The sequence below is a fragment of the Crocuta crocuta genome, unplaced genomic scaffold (genome assembly GCF_008692635.1).
Source record: "Crocuta crocuta isolate KB4526 unplaced genomic scaffold, BGI_CrCroc_1.0 scaffold695, whole genome shotgun sequence".
In the NCBI taxonomy this organism is placed as follows: domain Eukaryota; kingdom Metazoa; phylum Chordata; class Mammalia; order Carnivora; family Hyaenidae; genus Crocuta; species Crocuta crocuta.
Genome location: NW_027528855.1, coordinates 1082338 through 1097784, shown reverse-complemented (window position 1 = coordinate 1097784; position 15447 = coordinate 1082338). Strand labels below are relative to the sequence as shown.

At 43.6% G+C, this 15447-nt stretch overlaps 1 protein-coding gene across 1 annotated transcript in view; it reads right to left on the bottom strand.

Annotated features, from left to right (window-relative positions):
* AFF2 (ALF transcription elongation factor 2) overlaps positions 1 to 15447 on the bottom strand; it is a 299562-nt gene that overhangs the window by 142644 nt on the left and 141471 nt on the right. The window contains exons 3-4 of the mRNA XM_077756047.1: positions 2470 to 2506; positions 2145 to 2178 (exon numbers count right to left, since the gene is read on the bottom strand). Coding sequence (XP_077612173.1) covers positions 2145 to 2178; positions 2470 to 2506 — 71 coding nt within the window. The remainder of the gene's footprint in view (positions 1 to 2144; positions 2179 to 2469; positions 2507 to 15447) is intronic.

Sequence of the window (15447 nt, the reverse complement as noted above, 5' to 3'; positions counted from 1 at the left end):
ATCAGTGTTCTCGAACCTGCTGCCCATGCATGCCGTCCTTCCAAACAATCCAGGCCCAAATGGAAGATCTACACTTCTTCAACTGGGGAAAAGAAGGCCAGATGAGGAAAACTAATAAAGTATCACAGTAATGAAGGGATTCTGCTTGTAAGACTCCCATCTCTCTTACTGCAGTAGGTGGTGGGTGCATGTTCAGGACGTTCACTGACCTCGGGAAGTGGTCTCTCCTGCAGCAGGGCCAACTGAGGGGTTGTTTCCCACCAAACTCAAGGTATCAGCAGTCTGTCTACACACAGAATGCTCTTAGTTGCCTGAAGGATTACTCTGCCCCATGGAAAATCCTAGAGGTTGGTTTGAAAATCACACTGTAGTGAAATATGGGAGAGTGATAGTAATGGCTAAGCAGTTAACCATTTGGAAGCTAAAAATAAAAATCATTATTATAACTCTATCTGTCCTTTGTTAAACCTATACCCTACCATAAAGAAAACTCATTCCAGCCAAAGTCTGATGGACAATGCTCGGTCTTTAGATCCAGCAGCCACAAAGAGGGTGGCTCATTCAGAAAACAGACTCTGTGTCTTCTAGTTTTATCAATGCTTTCTATAGAGAACCTCAGTCCTACTGAATTACACAGTATACCCTTGTGCTATGAAGTGCCGTTTTCTGGAAATGCTGCCTCTAACTATAAATCACAATTGACGAGTTTATTTCTGTTAGTTACAAACTATTGAAATATTGAATTTTATGGTCTGTATGGAAATCAGCGTATTTCACAGCAGGAGCCTAATACTCTTGCTTTAGGAGTAAGATCATTTTACAGTGGGGAAAATGTTTTTTTATTTTTTCACGTTTGGAAACCTGTGTTGATTCCCTAAGTGCTCACACGCGGGCACACGTGTGTGTGTGTATGTGTGTGTGTGTGTATGAATTTTACTGACATTTTAATGGGAGAAAGGTAAGGTAGGAGAATAACATCTATTGTTTACTAGACTGACAAGGGAAAGGGCAAGTTAAAATGTGATGAATGGAAACACTGAAATGAACAATATCAAAGATGATTTTAATTTCTGTGTTTCTATATAATTTAGTCTTTAATTCAGGGCTATAGTTTTATTTTCCCCCTTTCTTATTTTTTCTCACTTCGTTAAATGAGAATTCTTGGTTGCTGAAATTGAACTTTGAATTGGAAGGTGCAGATCAGGCCAGAAAACCAAATAAGAGCACTGGCGATGGGGTCAGGGCTTTGGGAACTTTGCTGTCAAATAGAACCAGGAACACGGGCATGCCACTGACCTCCACAGAGCTTTGGTCTATGTGGGAGTCATTCCCAGTTGTTCTATGCAATTATTCGTGATCTTCCAAAAGGTGAGCAATTCACTTCAAGTGTGGCATTAGACCACTTGAATGTCATAAATTATTTCATTTCGAAAATTTTCAAGTAAGTAACTATTACTCACATAGAAAAGTCGACTTTCATTTTCTATTATTAGGAATGAAAGAAGTTGTGAAAGAAATACTCCCTTGATACATTCTTGGACAAATGGATATTACAAAATCTACAACAGTTAATCTGAGGAAATTGGTTTCTCCATACCCCTCCTTCAGTTAACATTAATAAGAAATGAAGACGGTGCTGAGTGAGTCACAGAGCCCTGGCTTCTGAACTTCAACCCAGTGCCATGTAATCTCTTATTCGATCTCTTCCAGGCTGCCCTTGTTTGCCTTCAATATACAGTTCCCAGATGACCTGCAAACATGGTTGCCAAGACATGTCCTTGCTCCGTCCTGCTCAGGGTGTTAGATATTGTGCCCAATGGTGTCTGTGGCTGAAGTTACATAATGTTCAAACAACCAGTCAAGAATCATAGTGATTTCATACTCCAGGTACCAGTCCAGCCTTATTGACATCATTACAGAGTCTAATGGTGATCTCATTCACTTTTACTGTGACTTGCTTATTGTGGGAAATCTCCTTCTCCTCTCTAACTGAACCCCAAAGTATTAGGAGTCAAGGTTCTTATTGTCAAGAAGCAGGACAAAGAACAAGATTTGCGCAGCACTGAGGCACTGTTCCCTTACCAGATGCCACCGAAGAAGCCTGTTTTGGAAACCAAAGTACTTACGACTCGAGCGGTACTGACTTTGTAGAAGCTCTGGCGGTCGGGTCGCTCCACTCTGAAAAGAAAGGCACCACAATTACTCTCCGTGTTTCCCATTGTCAAATGATCAGTCTCAGTGCAACTGGTCTTCACACATGCAGCCCTTCCAGTTATATGTTTTCACAGCATCCCGTCATAAATAACACATGAATAAAACAAAGGGGCCAACTGGATGAATCACAGTATGACTTTTTGCTATTGTTAATCCATGTTTTAATGATATTAGATAGGAATGAGAAGAATCTGGGGGAGGGGGAGAGGCCATGAATGTTTGGACTGAGAAGAATTTTTTTTTGAAAACACCTACTTTGTAAGGTGAATCCTGGGGTCAGATGTTGGGATTCCTATAAGGAAGAACACACATAATATAGATATTAGTTAAATGACACAAAGGGAACAAGAGGTGTATCTGTTATTGTTGAAGATAGGACTTGACTAATGTTTGCACAAAGGAAACCGCTGTTAACAATTCTAGTAATTAGGCTTCCGTCCGTAGCTCTATTTGAAGGGTACAGATTTGCTGGTTGAACCTGCTGCAACATGACCATAACTGCCATTTCATCAGAACTACAAGTAAGACCAGTATCTATTTGGAAGTGTGCACAACATGGGAACAAATGACCCACATGTGTGAAATTCAAGTGTTTAATTTCTCACATAGCTAGGCAATGATGTCTCTAAGGAAGTAAAGGGGGCCTGGTTCAAACCAATGATCATGGTTTTTGGAGAAGCGTAAATAAGGCAGTAATTAATAGATTTGCTCAGTTGCTCCTTTTGATAGGAACCACTCCAATTTTCTACCTTTGCTGTGACACATGTGCAATAGATGGGTCTAATTTTCACAAGAGGAGGGTTCTTCACACTTCTTTACAAATTTGGGTTCTTAAGACTTCATTACAAATTTGGTGAAGTGTAGGAAGTGACTTGAAATAGGTTAGTGGAGCACCTTATTTAAAGGGATTTGAATTTGACTTGAAAGCCTTCCTGCACACAATTCATTCACTGTTTTTGAGAAACACAGATGCAGACACAGCGGGCTTTTGGGGAGCACGGCACACCTGTGTGGAGCCTGAAGAAACTTAAAGGCAGAGGCACCGCAATGACGTACGTGGTGGCACAACACCATGCAGATGGAAGGGAAAATCTTGACTGCGAGACAAGAGCCTCGAAAGGGAGACCATGAATTCAAGTAAATACAGGAATCAGTTATGTCAACCACTGCGGTAAGTAATCCACTCGTTAAGCTGAATCTTGCCACCCTCCAGAAGAAAAATAGAATCACGGTATCATTGTCTTTAAGAGAAGCAATCAAGAACAGTAACACTGTGCTTTCACGGAAAGCAAGTTCTGCTACCTATTCAGCATGATTCTGTTGCCCAGGAGACTTCACTTCCAGCAAGATCGCCACTCCAGAAGACTACCATAAACTCCACAAGAGATGGAAAAGGCCTCTCAACTAAAGAGCTATCACAAAGCCCATGCAGACTGCTGCTCAAAGGTTTCTCCACCCTCACTCGATAGAGAATTGACTTTTGGTTAAAAACTCTAACAAGCTTGGCCATTTGATTCCCACTCCTTAGCAAATCATAGATAGCGAGGAAAGGGAAATCGTACTAGAGGCACAGCTGCTCAGAACACTGAGACATGAGAAACGACAGCACAAGGGGCCAGAGAGTGACACAGCAAAGTCAGAACTTAAAAAGCACAAGAGTCTATGGCCACTTAATATAGAGGCAAGCACTCCTACCCATCTTAATAGCTCCCGAGGGCATAATTACAGTACAGTACAGTATTACAGCATAGTTCAATAGCCAGTGCTCATCATAATGTCTAAGTTATCAAGAAAGACTAAAGCGTGTTCCATATAATTTTTATAAGAAGTCAGAAAAATATTAATTACATCTCAGAAAGATTCGTATTACATGATTCCTATGGAAGGATAGCCTTTAGTTATCCAAGAATTTCGATCATCCACAATACCTCATTTCCCAGAATGAGTGGTTAACCATTTGTATGTCCTTAACTATATACCAATATTTCTACCTTTTGTTTTTTAAAAGGGATCTCATCATGATCGTATGGGGAAGTTTGGGCTTATATACCCTTAGGAATCAAATGACAAGTTAGAAAGTCAGGTAAACTTCATCAGAGAGTGAAACATGCAGCCAGTCATTGTACTGGTCCCAGAAAACTGTACTGAATTTTTAAACTTCACCCAAGAATTCTGGACTTTAGACCAGAACCATCAGTTGTTCAAAGCATCAGGGCAGTGATTCATGAAACGAATTTGAGGGTTATGTTATTTACTGAATTTGAGTTGGAGTTATGTATTCCTGATACCATTTTTAATGTTAAGCTGGGGAACCCTTTTTAAAACCAGAATTTCAAAAGAACGAAACACCTCTGGATATTACCCAAGTTACTGTACAAACACCCAACCCTGATCGGAAGTAGGTTGGTTGTGGGAAAAATCTGCATTCTTTATGCAATAATTATTGATGTGCATAATCTAAAATTTTAAAAAATGCCTGACTTCAATCTGTGAATTTTGTTCATAGACATGTCATACAAGTAATTTTAGTAATAGACGATATCGAAGCCAAATTGTGTTCACAAACTTCTGTGAGGCTATTTTAAATAACAGCCTTGATAATCCTACAATGAGATGCTCCCATAGGATCTAGATTCTAGAGCAGGGATTGGCCAACTTTTCCTGTAATGGGTTGGAGACTAAATATTTTAAGCCTTGGGGGGCATGCAGTCTCTGTCATAATGATTCAATTCTGCCGTTGTAATGTGACAGTAGTCATAGCTAATACATAAATGAATTAGTGTGGTTGGGTTCCCAGAAAGCTTGGTTTATAGACACTGAAATTTGAATTCATATCACCCATGTTATTTCACATAATTCGTATAACTCCTAATCCTCATAACAATATTTACATGCTTTTTCTTTTGAAACTCCTAACCGTTTAAAAAATCTAAAAGCCCACAGGTTGTAGAGTGCCAGCCTCTGTCTGGAGTTTGATTCCCTCCATGAAACCTTGACTGAACTTCCCCTGAGGACGCTATTACTTCCCTCACTTCTGCTTAGCAAGGTATTCCCTTCCTTGTGGGTTTTTCCATTCTCTATGAGAAAACATAGCACTTTCAATTTGGGATGGATAAATAAACATAAGTAAGTTGGGAATTTTGAATGGTGTCCACTTTTGTAAGCTTGCAGAATCACTGACTCTTTGACCCGAAAAAATCCAATGGGAGGATATAGCACACATCCACACGTGTGTGTGCACACACAAACCTCCACACAGACGGTACAGATAGGGAAACTGAGGCTCAGAAGAACTTGAATGGGACCACCTAGCCAGCAACTGGCAGAACCACGATGAAAAGCAGCCATGCCTGCAGCTCTGAAGGCAATTAAGACAGCACCTTTACGGCTGCACAAGCTCTACCACGGATGTATGAAATGGATGCTTTCTGAGAGGGTGGTGTCACCTAGTTCCGGTGCAAGCACTGAGGAAAGGGGGCTCATGTTTTTACTGTACGTGTCCCCATTTTGGAAGATGGAATTTAAACAAAGCCATCTGTAAATCTGTGTGATAAACATATCACCAGAACACCTGAGTCTAGAGGCTGGTTCCCTGATTGACTAGCTGGGTCATTCGGGCACATTACTTTACTCTGTGTCTCAGTTTCCTCCTCTATGAATTAGGGAGAGTCAAATTACCATTCTTTTTGGGTCGTAGTGAGGACTGAATCATTTGCTAGATATTATCTGCTTCCAACACAGTGAGGCACTTCGTGGCATTATGTTGTTGATGCCATTACTGTTATTTAAAATGTACTTTTCTTTCAAACCAATGTTTTGGCAGGAACCAAGTGAAACAAAAGAGTGGGTGTGTAGCCATCCTGGTCTCACCATTTTATCCCAGTCTCTTCTACCTTTATCATGGGGTTGATGGGAGCACAGATAATTGGCAGAAAATGCAAATCGTGCCTGATTCCAAATTGTGCACTTACTACAAAAGCCCATTTAAACAACCGGTTCTATTGTATACACTGGTAAATGTCAAAATCGCAACTTGCGCAAATTATCTCTAAAATTGGAGAACGCAGCTGAAAACACTGCAATTGCTGTATAAGTGTTGGATTCAATGCCCAAAACGGCTTGGCTAATCCCTTGGCTAGGATGCTAGGGAGGAGGATGCCAGCCCAGGGCAGCCTAAAAAGGGACAGTCGACAGGCATACAGGAACAACACACACTGGACCTGGACAGAGAAGGTTGCTGCTCACTTACTTCTGACCCCCTTTCAAAGGTGGGAGGGGATAACTGAAGGCAGTTAAGGCCAATGTCATTGTTGAACTCATGGCCCTAAAAACTGAAGGATCTGGCTATATTTCTCCTTCTACAAATAAAGTCTACACTCCTTGGCTGGCACTCGGGGTCTTTCACAGACATGCACTTGCTGGCCAGGGGTTCATCTCTCTCCCGCCTCCCACCACACGACTCTGAGCCAGCCCCTCGACACGATACCAGCATGGATCACACGGCGATCCTTCATCTCGCTGTGCCTTTGCCCATCCTGTTCTTCCACATGGAGGGTTCTTCTCTTGGGCCTTTCTTCGCCCCTCAAAGTTGTTTGCACCCTGCAAATGCCGCCAGCTCTGTGAGCACTTCCTCAACACCCAGGGATTGTTATATACTTCTCTGAACCTTTTACTCTCTATGAAACTATTTTCTACTTTGTTGTGTCATTTAGCTCATAACATGTAGAGGGCTTTTCTTCATCCCTAACTGTAAGTCTGTTGTATGTCCTCAGAAAATGGTTTCTGAATAAATGGATGGATGGATGAATGGATGGTTAATTGGATGGAAGGAAGGACAGGAGAAAGACATTACTTTTTCTTTTAAAGTGTGTTATTAGAATAGCCATGGTTATTTAGGCATTTTAGAAACTGATGGTGAGAGGAAATTCTTACTGGGAGCAGGTGAGGGGAAAAAACAAAACATTTGACAATAGAACTATAAAAGAAGTTCTGTCAATATGATGTGTTGGCATGTAAAGATCTGTGTGCTTGTGCGCAAGGACTGGAAGGTGACATACAAAATTGAAAATTGATCCATTAGAGTGAAGAGTATAGGTTTTTTTCATTTAAAAAGTCGTGGATGGGGAGCCTGGGTGGCTCGGTCGTTTGAGCAACCGACTGGCTCAGGTTATGAACTCACAGTTCGTGGGTTCGAGCCCCACATCGGGCTCTGTGCTGACAGCTCAGAGCCTGGAGCCTGCTTCAGATTCTGTGTCTCCTTCTCTCTCTGTCCCTCTCCCACTTGTGCCTGCTGTCTCTCTCTCTCAAGTAAGTAAACATTAAATAATTTTTTTTTTAAAAGTCTTGGATGTTGCTGCCAAATCATCTATTTGGTCTTCTTAAGAGATGAGCTCCCACTTCTGATTCCTCAGTTCTGAGCACAGTGGCTGTGCTATAGGTAGTGCATCATGCATGCCAGTGTCTGGGGATATATGCCTCTAAAGATTCTCGGTAAAAACAGGATAGCTATTAATATCCCCAAAGGGGCAAGAGGAAGCCTAGATTTTATGGCACCAGAACACCAAGGCCATTTTTAGTTTCGAGAATCCAATGGAAAGACCAGTACAATTAAACTAAGATAAAGGAAAATGGAGGAAGGAAGAGAATTGACCTGTCCTGGGATGGAAAGTGTGTTCTTCTCAGAGTTTCCAGAAGTATGCATGGCAGTGAGAGGAGCAGGCCAGGAATGGGTCATCTCCTGGTGAGGAAAAACAAAGCAACTTTATTTTGGGGCATTGAGAAAATCAAACACCTTCTTGGCACTCAATATAGAAGGGCCCTTTATAAATACTTACTGACTTAGTTAGCCTAATTGTTTTCAGGGGAACTTAAATTCATTTGCTCCATTCCCCTGGCCCACACCAGTGCTTGAAGCCTACCTGTGACACGCATCCAACATCCACTTGCACAGTACCAGTGACAGGGAGCTCACTAATGCTGGAAGCAGCCTGTCCCATGTTGACACAGCTCGATCACACTATTCTTCCTGGTCGTGAGCCAAATGCCCGTCTCCCAGGAGCTTCTACCTACGGACAGTACTTTGGAACTGCCCAGAACACGTTCCCTCTTCCTTCGCATGACAGACCTTCAGCTGTTGGAAGACAGTGACCCTGTCCCCTGCTGTTGCCTTTTCTCTAGTCTGAGACATGTGCAGCTGGTTCGTTCATTCATTGGGGACCTTCAACTTTTCTTCTAATGCTTGAGTTCTGCATTCTGTCAGCTATCTTAGGTGCTCCCAGGAAGGACTCCTGATTGCCTGGGGCTCTTCTAACTCGCGGTATCCTGGATCAGGTGTGATCTGCCAGCTCAAGGGAGGGCCGCACTATCACTACCCACATTCTGGATACTCCGATACTCATTTCTCTGGGGGTAGCCTAACAGTGACAAGATTGGGTACGTGCCGCTTTTCCCATGCAAAGAAGAGGCAGCCAAGGAGAATTCTTTCTCATTCATAGAGAAGGTTACTTTGAGATTGGCGGCACCATTCCGCCCAGCCGTACACATAATGTGTCTGTGAGTCCAAGTCTCAAAAGTAGGAGGAGCCCTGTGGGCTCCCGCTCTCTGTTATTAGCAGGGGCACCTTCTCAATTCCTTCAAACATTCAGTCTGAAAAGAGTTGTTGTTCAAATCTTACTGGAGTCTTAGGGCTCGTGGCCAACACACTTTACCCAAAGAGTAAGGATAATTAAATCACATGCTCAACATCCCGGCACCAGAGGTGACAAAGTTTGTGAAGCGGGAGGGCACCAGCGTGCATCATCAGGCATTTTCATATATAAACATGAAACATAAAAATCAATGCAATAGTGGAAAGAAAGGAGAGCTGTGGGGAGGAGCAGAAAGGATCAAAGTTTATGAAAGGCCATCTTTAATGAGTCAGTTACATAAATTCTTTCCCAATCTTTATGGGTAACATAATTAGTCATTTCAAAGGTAATATTAATAAGAACTCTCAGGTAGCACTAAAACATGTTTTTTTTCCCTTCTATAATTACCGAGTTCAAAAAGAGTCTTTGATGTATGAAGAGCTGTAATGCAAGGAGATACTTCACAGATTCATTCACAGTGCTGCACCACCGAAGCTGAATTTGTAAGTATGATTCAGACAAGGGCTGACACAGATTGGGTTCTACCTAGCACTATTTAACAGGAGGCGTTAAGGACATTAAAAATGCATACAAGATTTAGAGGGGATGCTTAACCTACTTAGGAGAGAGACTGTTTTCAAGTGGTTTTGAGTTGTGCATTTGTATGCAGTTGATCACGTTTGTGACAAATGCTGTTTATGTATTCATCAAAACTGGCCCAAAGTAACTCTATGTGATAACAGTTTTAAGCCGAATTCTGGTTACTGAATGATTTCTTTCAAATTCTAGATTTTTTTTTTTCTGATTAAAGCTGGTCTTCTCTAAAATTAGTTCCATTAACAAGATACAGGTCCCAATTTGGCCAGAGCTAATCAAGGGGCAGTGAGCCCCAGCCTGGGATAAGAAGTGTTCTCTTATCAACAACTGGGTAGTATGCCTCAATCGATGAGAGGCTTAGTTGTATCCCTTTTCACCGCTTGCCTTAGAGGTGTGCCTCTGGGCTTTTTAAAAGGTGTTTAATACACCTGGAAGGATGAACTCCCTTCTCAAAGGTGTACCTTCTCCCCCAGGTCATCTGAATTTTCTCTGTGGTGGAATCGGATTATATTGAATTACCCTCAGAGTGCACCACCCTGCTGGCCAGTCCACATAGAACTGCAAACACTTTTGCATTTTCAATGACAACTGATTCTCTGTATTTGAAACACGAGACTTCATGAAACGGCAATCCGATTCCATGTTATCACCGATGCATTTGATTAAGGTAGGGAAGATGCAGTTGAAAGGAATATAATTTCCTGAAAGGATGTCTTCAGCAAAGAACGTTGGAGCAAGCTCTTTCACTTCTCAAAATGAGCTAGACCCGTAAGGTGTGGAGAGCTCACAGCAGACCTTCTATTATCATCCTTTTCATTCACACTCAAGGATATTAATCTATTTTTTATGCTCTTGCTATTCCCAAGATAAGAACACCCACACACCCTTAATCCAACTGTACTAAGTCTGCCTACTCATCGGGTAGGGATGAGCACCTGCTCCACAGTGTTGCCAAAGCTTTTACTACAGGCTCCAGTGCCCAGCACCCATGCTTAACACCAAGCCTCACTCCTCCATTAACAACAAAAATCTCACATGCACACACAGACACGCACGAGCGTGTAACTGTTCTGTAACTCCTTCATCTCTGGGCTCCTTCGATCCTCCCCAAGAAAGAAATAAAGCAGGGACTCATCTTCTCCTTGGGCAGTGGTAAGTGAATACTGGGACTCCAAAGCATATACTCTTTCCACTACACCAGGTAGGTTGACTGTTATTGTAAAGTTGACTAACATGGTTAATGTAGAAAGGCCTAAGTCAGTAATGATGAGGCAGATGCTTAGATTAATGTGATCTGAAGACTTCACAGTCAAACCCTGAAAAATCAGAAAAGGCACAATTTTCCACCAGTGATTATTTCTCCACCATATTATCCATACTATGGCTTATGGCTAAGACTCTAATGGGTAGACTCACTTTACTGGACTTAGCCACACAAGCTGGGTGTGCCATCGGCTGAGGAGCAGAAGATGGTCTGGATTCCGGACCCTCCTAATTTCAAATGCATCCCATACTCATCTAACATAGAGCTGTCTGACTGGCTGTTATTTGTGATAACTAGGATGTTGCCCAAAGCCTTGTCTTACTCAACTTTGTATCTCCAGTGCCTAGTATGTGGTACCTGGTTAACGTGACATGTTATTGTTAGCATCTACGGCTTCTATGCATGAATTAATTGTAACCATATCAAGATTTCCCAAGTGCTTACAGTGCGCTAGACACTTATTTCCCACACTCAGTCTTTTTGTCCTACAAACTAAAGAGGCATGAGTTACCATCATACTGCTCTGGAGACACAAAGAGGTGACATGACTTGTCCAAGGCCACAATTACTAAATGGCAGGGTCTGTTGGGTGAATTCCCTGCATTTTGCTCTACTAACTTGTACTGAGTAGTCATCATGTACCAATCACTGGGATCTAGAAAGAATAAAAAGTCAAGAACCTTCCTGAGAAGGGCTTGCTTGGTTTGATATACTAATCACCTCGCGAGGAAGATGTGCCAAGGCATCAGGGAGGAATGCACTATGTGAGGCCTTTGGAAACGGTTTCATAGTGAAGGCAAGAGGAGCCGTGTGTGTGCACATACGTGTGTGTGTGTGTATGTGTGTGTGTGTGCCTGAGTGTGTATGCCTTCCAGAGGCTAACATTATATGTGGCACACAGTAGATGTATAAGCAGTGTATGTTTAGGTTAAAGAGCATAACATAAATATTCAGGTCTTTACCTCGGAGAGTTAGCTGAAGAGATGATTCCGTTTTCAGATAACCACCTTAATGAATACAATGGTGGTATCTCACATATTTCGTTGTTGTTGTTGTTGTTAGAATCAGAAAGATCCCCAAAAGATCCCTGGACTAAGAGTAAGGAGAGCTTAACTCATGTCTGAGTTTAGCCAAAAGCTACCTGAGTGACCCTGGTCAAGTTGATTGCCCTCTCTGAGCCACAGGGGAAAGGGAGCTAATGTGCGCGCAAGGTTCCAGGAAGCACAGTGTCAAACACAGGGTTTGTGGCAAGTAGGCCCGCAAGCAGATCTAGGGCATTGCCAGCATGAGCCCAGCAGACAAGTAGCTCAGGCTCCATCCAGGGCTCCCGATGAGAGGGGCTCTGTCCACCTTCCCCCTTCCCCCTGCTGAAATGCTAAGAACAGAAGAACTACAGTTCTGGTGATGAAGAGCAACAGTAAGTGAGAATAGCTGAATGGTTTTAAAATACAAGTATGATTGAATAGAAGTCCATGAAATCAGGCCAGAGTTTCTTTTCACAGAGTCCTGGACTGAAATGAACTTGGACTCCAACTTCCATTGGGGGAGGAGATATTTTCCTTCTGTTGTTCATTCCAGAAAGTGTAATAGGACAGTAAATATGCATGCTGCATTGTCTGACACGCCTCTGGGGCCTAAGGAGGCAGGAGCATCACATCCCCCTTTCTCCAAAACAAACGTAAACCTGAAACTACTGAGTGCAGCCCATGTGCCCCAGCTCTGTGCATGAGGTATGTTCACTGGAGGGTCAAATCTGCCTCTTTAGCCGAAGTGCCCTTCTTTCCTCCTGAGCAAGACCACGTGTGTATGTGTTGGGTGTGTGTGTACGGGGGAGGGGGTGTTAATAACTTACTAGAAAACCTCATTTGCTTGAATGATTTAGAACCTTTGTGCCCATGGGCCCCAGCAAGTCTCTGAAGAGGCAGGAATGGGGCCTGAGGTGGAGGTAGGCATCAGGGTTGCCAGGCAATAAGGGTCAAAGGTCCTTGGGGTGCCCAGCAGAGCCTGTCTGGGGAGCTGGGCCTCAGGAGAACAGCAGCCAAACCACGCCTTCTGCTATCACTTGCTAACTGGCTCGTAGGAGGTTCTGCTTCTCCCCGAGAGCAGAGGAACACCAGGCAGGGGTATCAGCACCAATACCCGCAGCAGCAGCGGGGCTGTTCAGTAGGAAATGGGCCACAGGGCTGAGGTGGGCCATGGCGTGGGTCCCCGGAGGGGCCGAGCAGTCAGCTGGGAGAGGAGCATGCATAGGCTGTCACTCCCAGTGTGGCCTCCCAGCAGGCAGCCCCTGCAGAGATGTGCACCTGCTCCTCCTGGCAGCTCTTCTTCCCAGCAGGCCCTGTGAGGACAAGAGCCGGGGGCTGGAATCCTTTGGGCCAGGGTCGTAAAAGTACTCATGCAAGGAAGGAGGGTGCAGGGGAAGAGCTACTGGTATCTCTCTCTCTGTCTCTCTGGGTCTCTCTCCCCTCTGGGCCCTGTGTTTCCCAGAATGTTTTGTCTTAAAGATGCTCCTACAAAATGTCCCGCTTACTCAGAGTTCAAGGGCTTGTTAACCCTGGCCAGGCCACAATCTAGAACATCCATACCACTTGGGAAATGAGGTCCTAGTTGGAAGACTGGATTGCCACAGTCCATCTTGACCTCCCTGAGGCATCTACCAAACCTCCCACAGAACTCCTACAGCTAAGGATGGAGATGTGCGAGGTGCATTATCATGCCCTAAGCTGAATAAACTTACACAGATTGTTGAGTAAATAAGGTCAACCTAGAAGGCAGCCTCCAGAGGCGTTTCCTAGGGCTCTGCCATTTGAGGTCCTTCCTTGTTTATCAATTTTAATGATAATAACGCCTTACTTTTTATTGGGATTTTTGACTGAAAGAGATACTCTCAGAAACACTATCTCATTTAATCAATAACTTAAGGACATACAGAATGTCTGCTTATCAAAACTGTCGGTGACGCTAAACTGTGATAATCAAAATTCAGAAAGACGTTGCAAACCTGGCCTAAGGCCAAGAAGATGAATCTTAACAGAGGTAAATGAAAACTGCAATCATGTTCTGGAAACCAAGTGTAAAATTGCAGAATGAGAAAGCCCACCTGAATTAGCTGTAATTCATGGGATGAGAACGCAAGGGTTTTAGGTGACCCCGAAGCAAACTTGGGGGCATTTAGCAGCCAAAAGAACCACTGCCAACACAGGTGACATTAAGGTAAGTATGCTGCCTACAACGTGGAAGACAATAGCTGATTGCACACAATAGTACGCGGTACGGGACAGACCATATCTGAAACACAGTGCCATCCTGGGTGGCCCATTTCAGCAGGGGCCTTGGAAGACTGCAGCCTCTTAACAGGGATGACCCCTAGAAATGTAAGAGCTTGGAAAGCTCATGACATGTATAAATGCAATTTATAAGAGAACTTTTTTTAATTAAAAACTTTTTTTATGTTTATTTATTACTGAGACAGAGAGAAACAGAGCATGAGTCAGGGAGGGGCAGAGAGAGAGGGAGACACAGAATCCGAAGCAGGCTCCAGGCTCTGAGCTGTCACCACAGAGCCCGATGCGGGGGTTAAACCTACAAACCGTGAGATCATGACCTGAGCCAGAGCTGGATGCTTAACCGACTGAGCCACCCAGGTGCCCCTAAAAGAGAACATTTAGTCTACACAAGAGGGAGACTGAGGGAAGGTCTGAGAGGTGCACTCAAACACCCTAAGGGCTCTCACATGGGAGAGATTTGGAACCTGCTTTGTGGACCAAGAGGTTAGGACTTGTCCTGTGGGGAGAAGTTATCAGGGAACCAACGTTAGCTCAAACTATACAAGATTTTCCACGCATGTGGACTTTTCAACCACAAAGCCTACTGCTTTGGAAGGCAATGGGGGCTCATGTCTAAAGGCAGGGGGGGCCTCTGCCCAGGGTACTAGAATTCCTAGAGAGGCAGGGGAGGGTGGTTAAGGAATAACTTCACTGCCTTCCCTGAGCCTGTGATCGTCTTCTTCATCTCGGTGAAGCCGAGGATATTTACGATGCAAAACTGAATCTGAAACAGCAGGCTTTGTTGTTACTGTTGTTGTTTTACGTGACATGCACACGTGGCTGACCACACTGGCTAAGGAAATCCATCACTGTCCTGGGGACGGTGGGGAAGGAGGGCTGCACAGGGCCTGCTGGCTCGTGGTGAGCCGGCTAACAGCCCGATTTGTCTGACTGTTTGCTCAGCTCTTGGAAAGTCCGACAACAGTGGAACCATAGACTTTTCTGGGCTTGATCACTGATGCTCCTGCCAAACCTCTCAAGTGGTCAAAATGCTGTTCCATGAAACTGAATGGATACTCTTCTCTTTGGCATGGCCTTAAGACAGCCTCCTGAGACTACATCTCTGATTTTTATGCAAGTGTCGGTAGGAAAGAAGCATAAAATCAACTGTCATATTAAACATAACCTCCCAACAATGGGCCAACACATCATGCAACCCNGAGGCTAATTTTTTAAAAAGTTTCTAACGCTAAGTGATGATTTCATTGACATGTTATAAAAATTCTGACAGTATTTCTTTCTTCAAATAAATAACTGACTGCTTTATTCAAAGCTCTCTAGTGCCAGCAATTGTTTCAGGGACTCTGGAAATTTTATCCACTGGCCCCAGGACTGTACATGCACAAGGTGCGGCTCACACTGGCTGCTTTCACATTAAAAAAAAATTAAAATATAATATTATAGCTATTTTTTTCAGAGC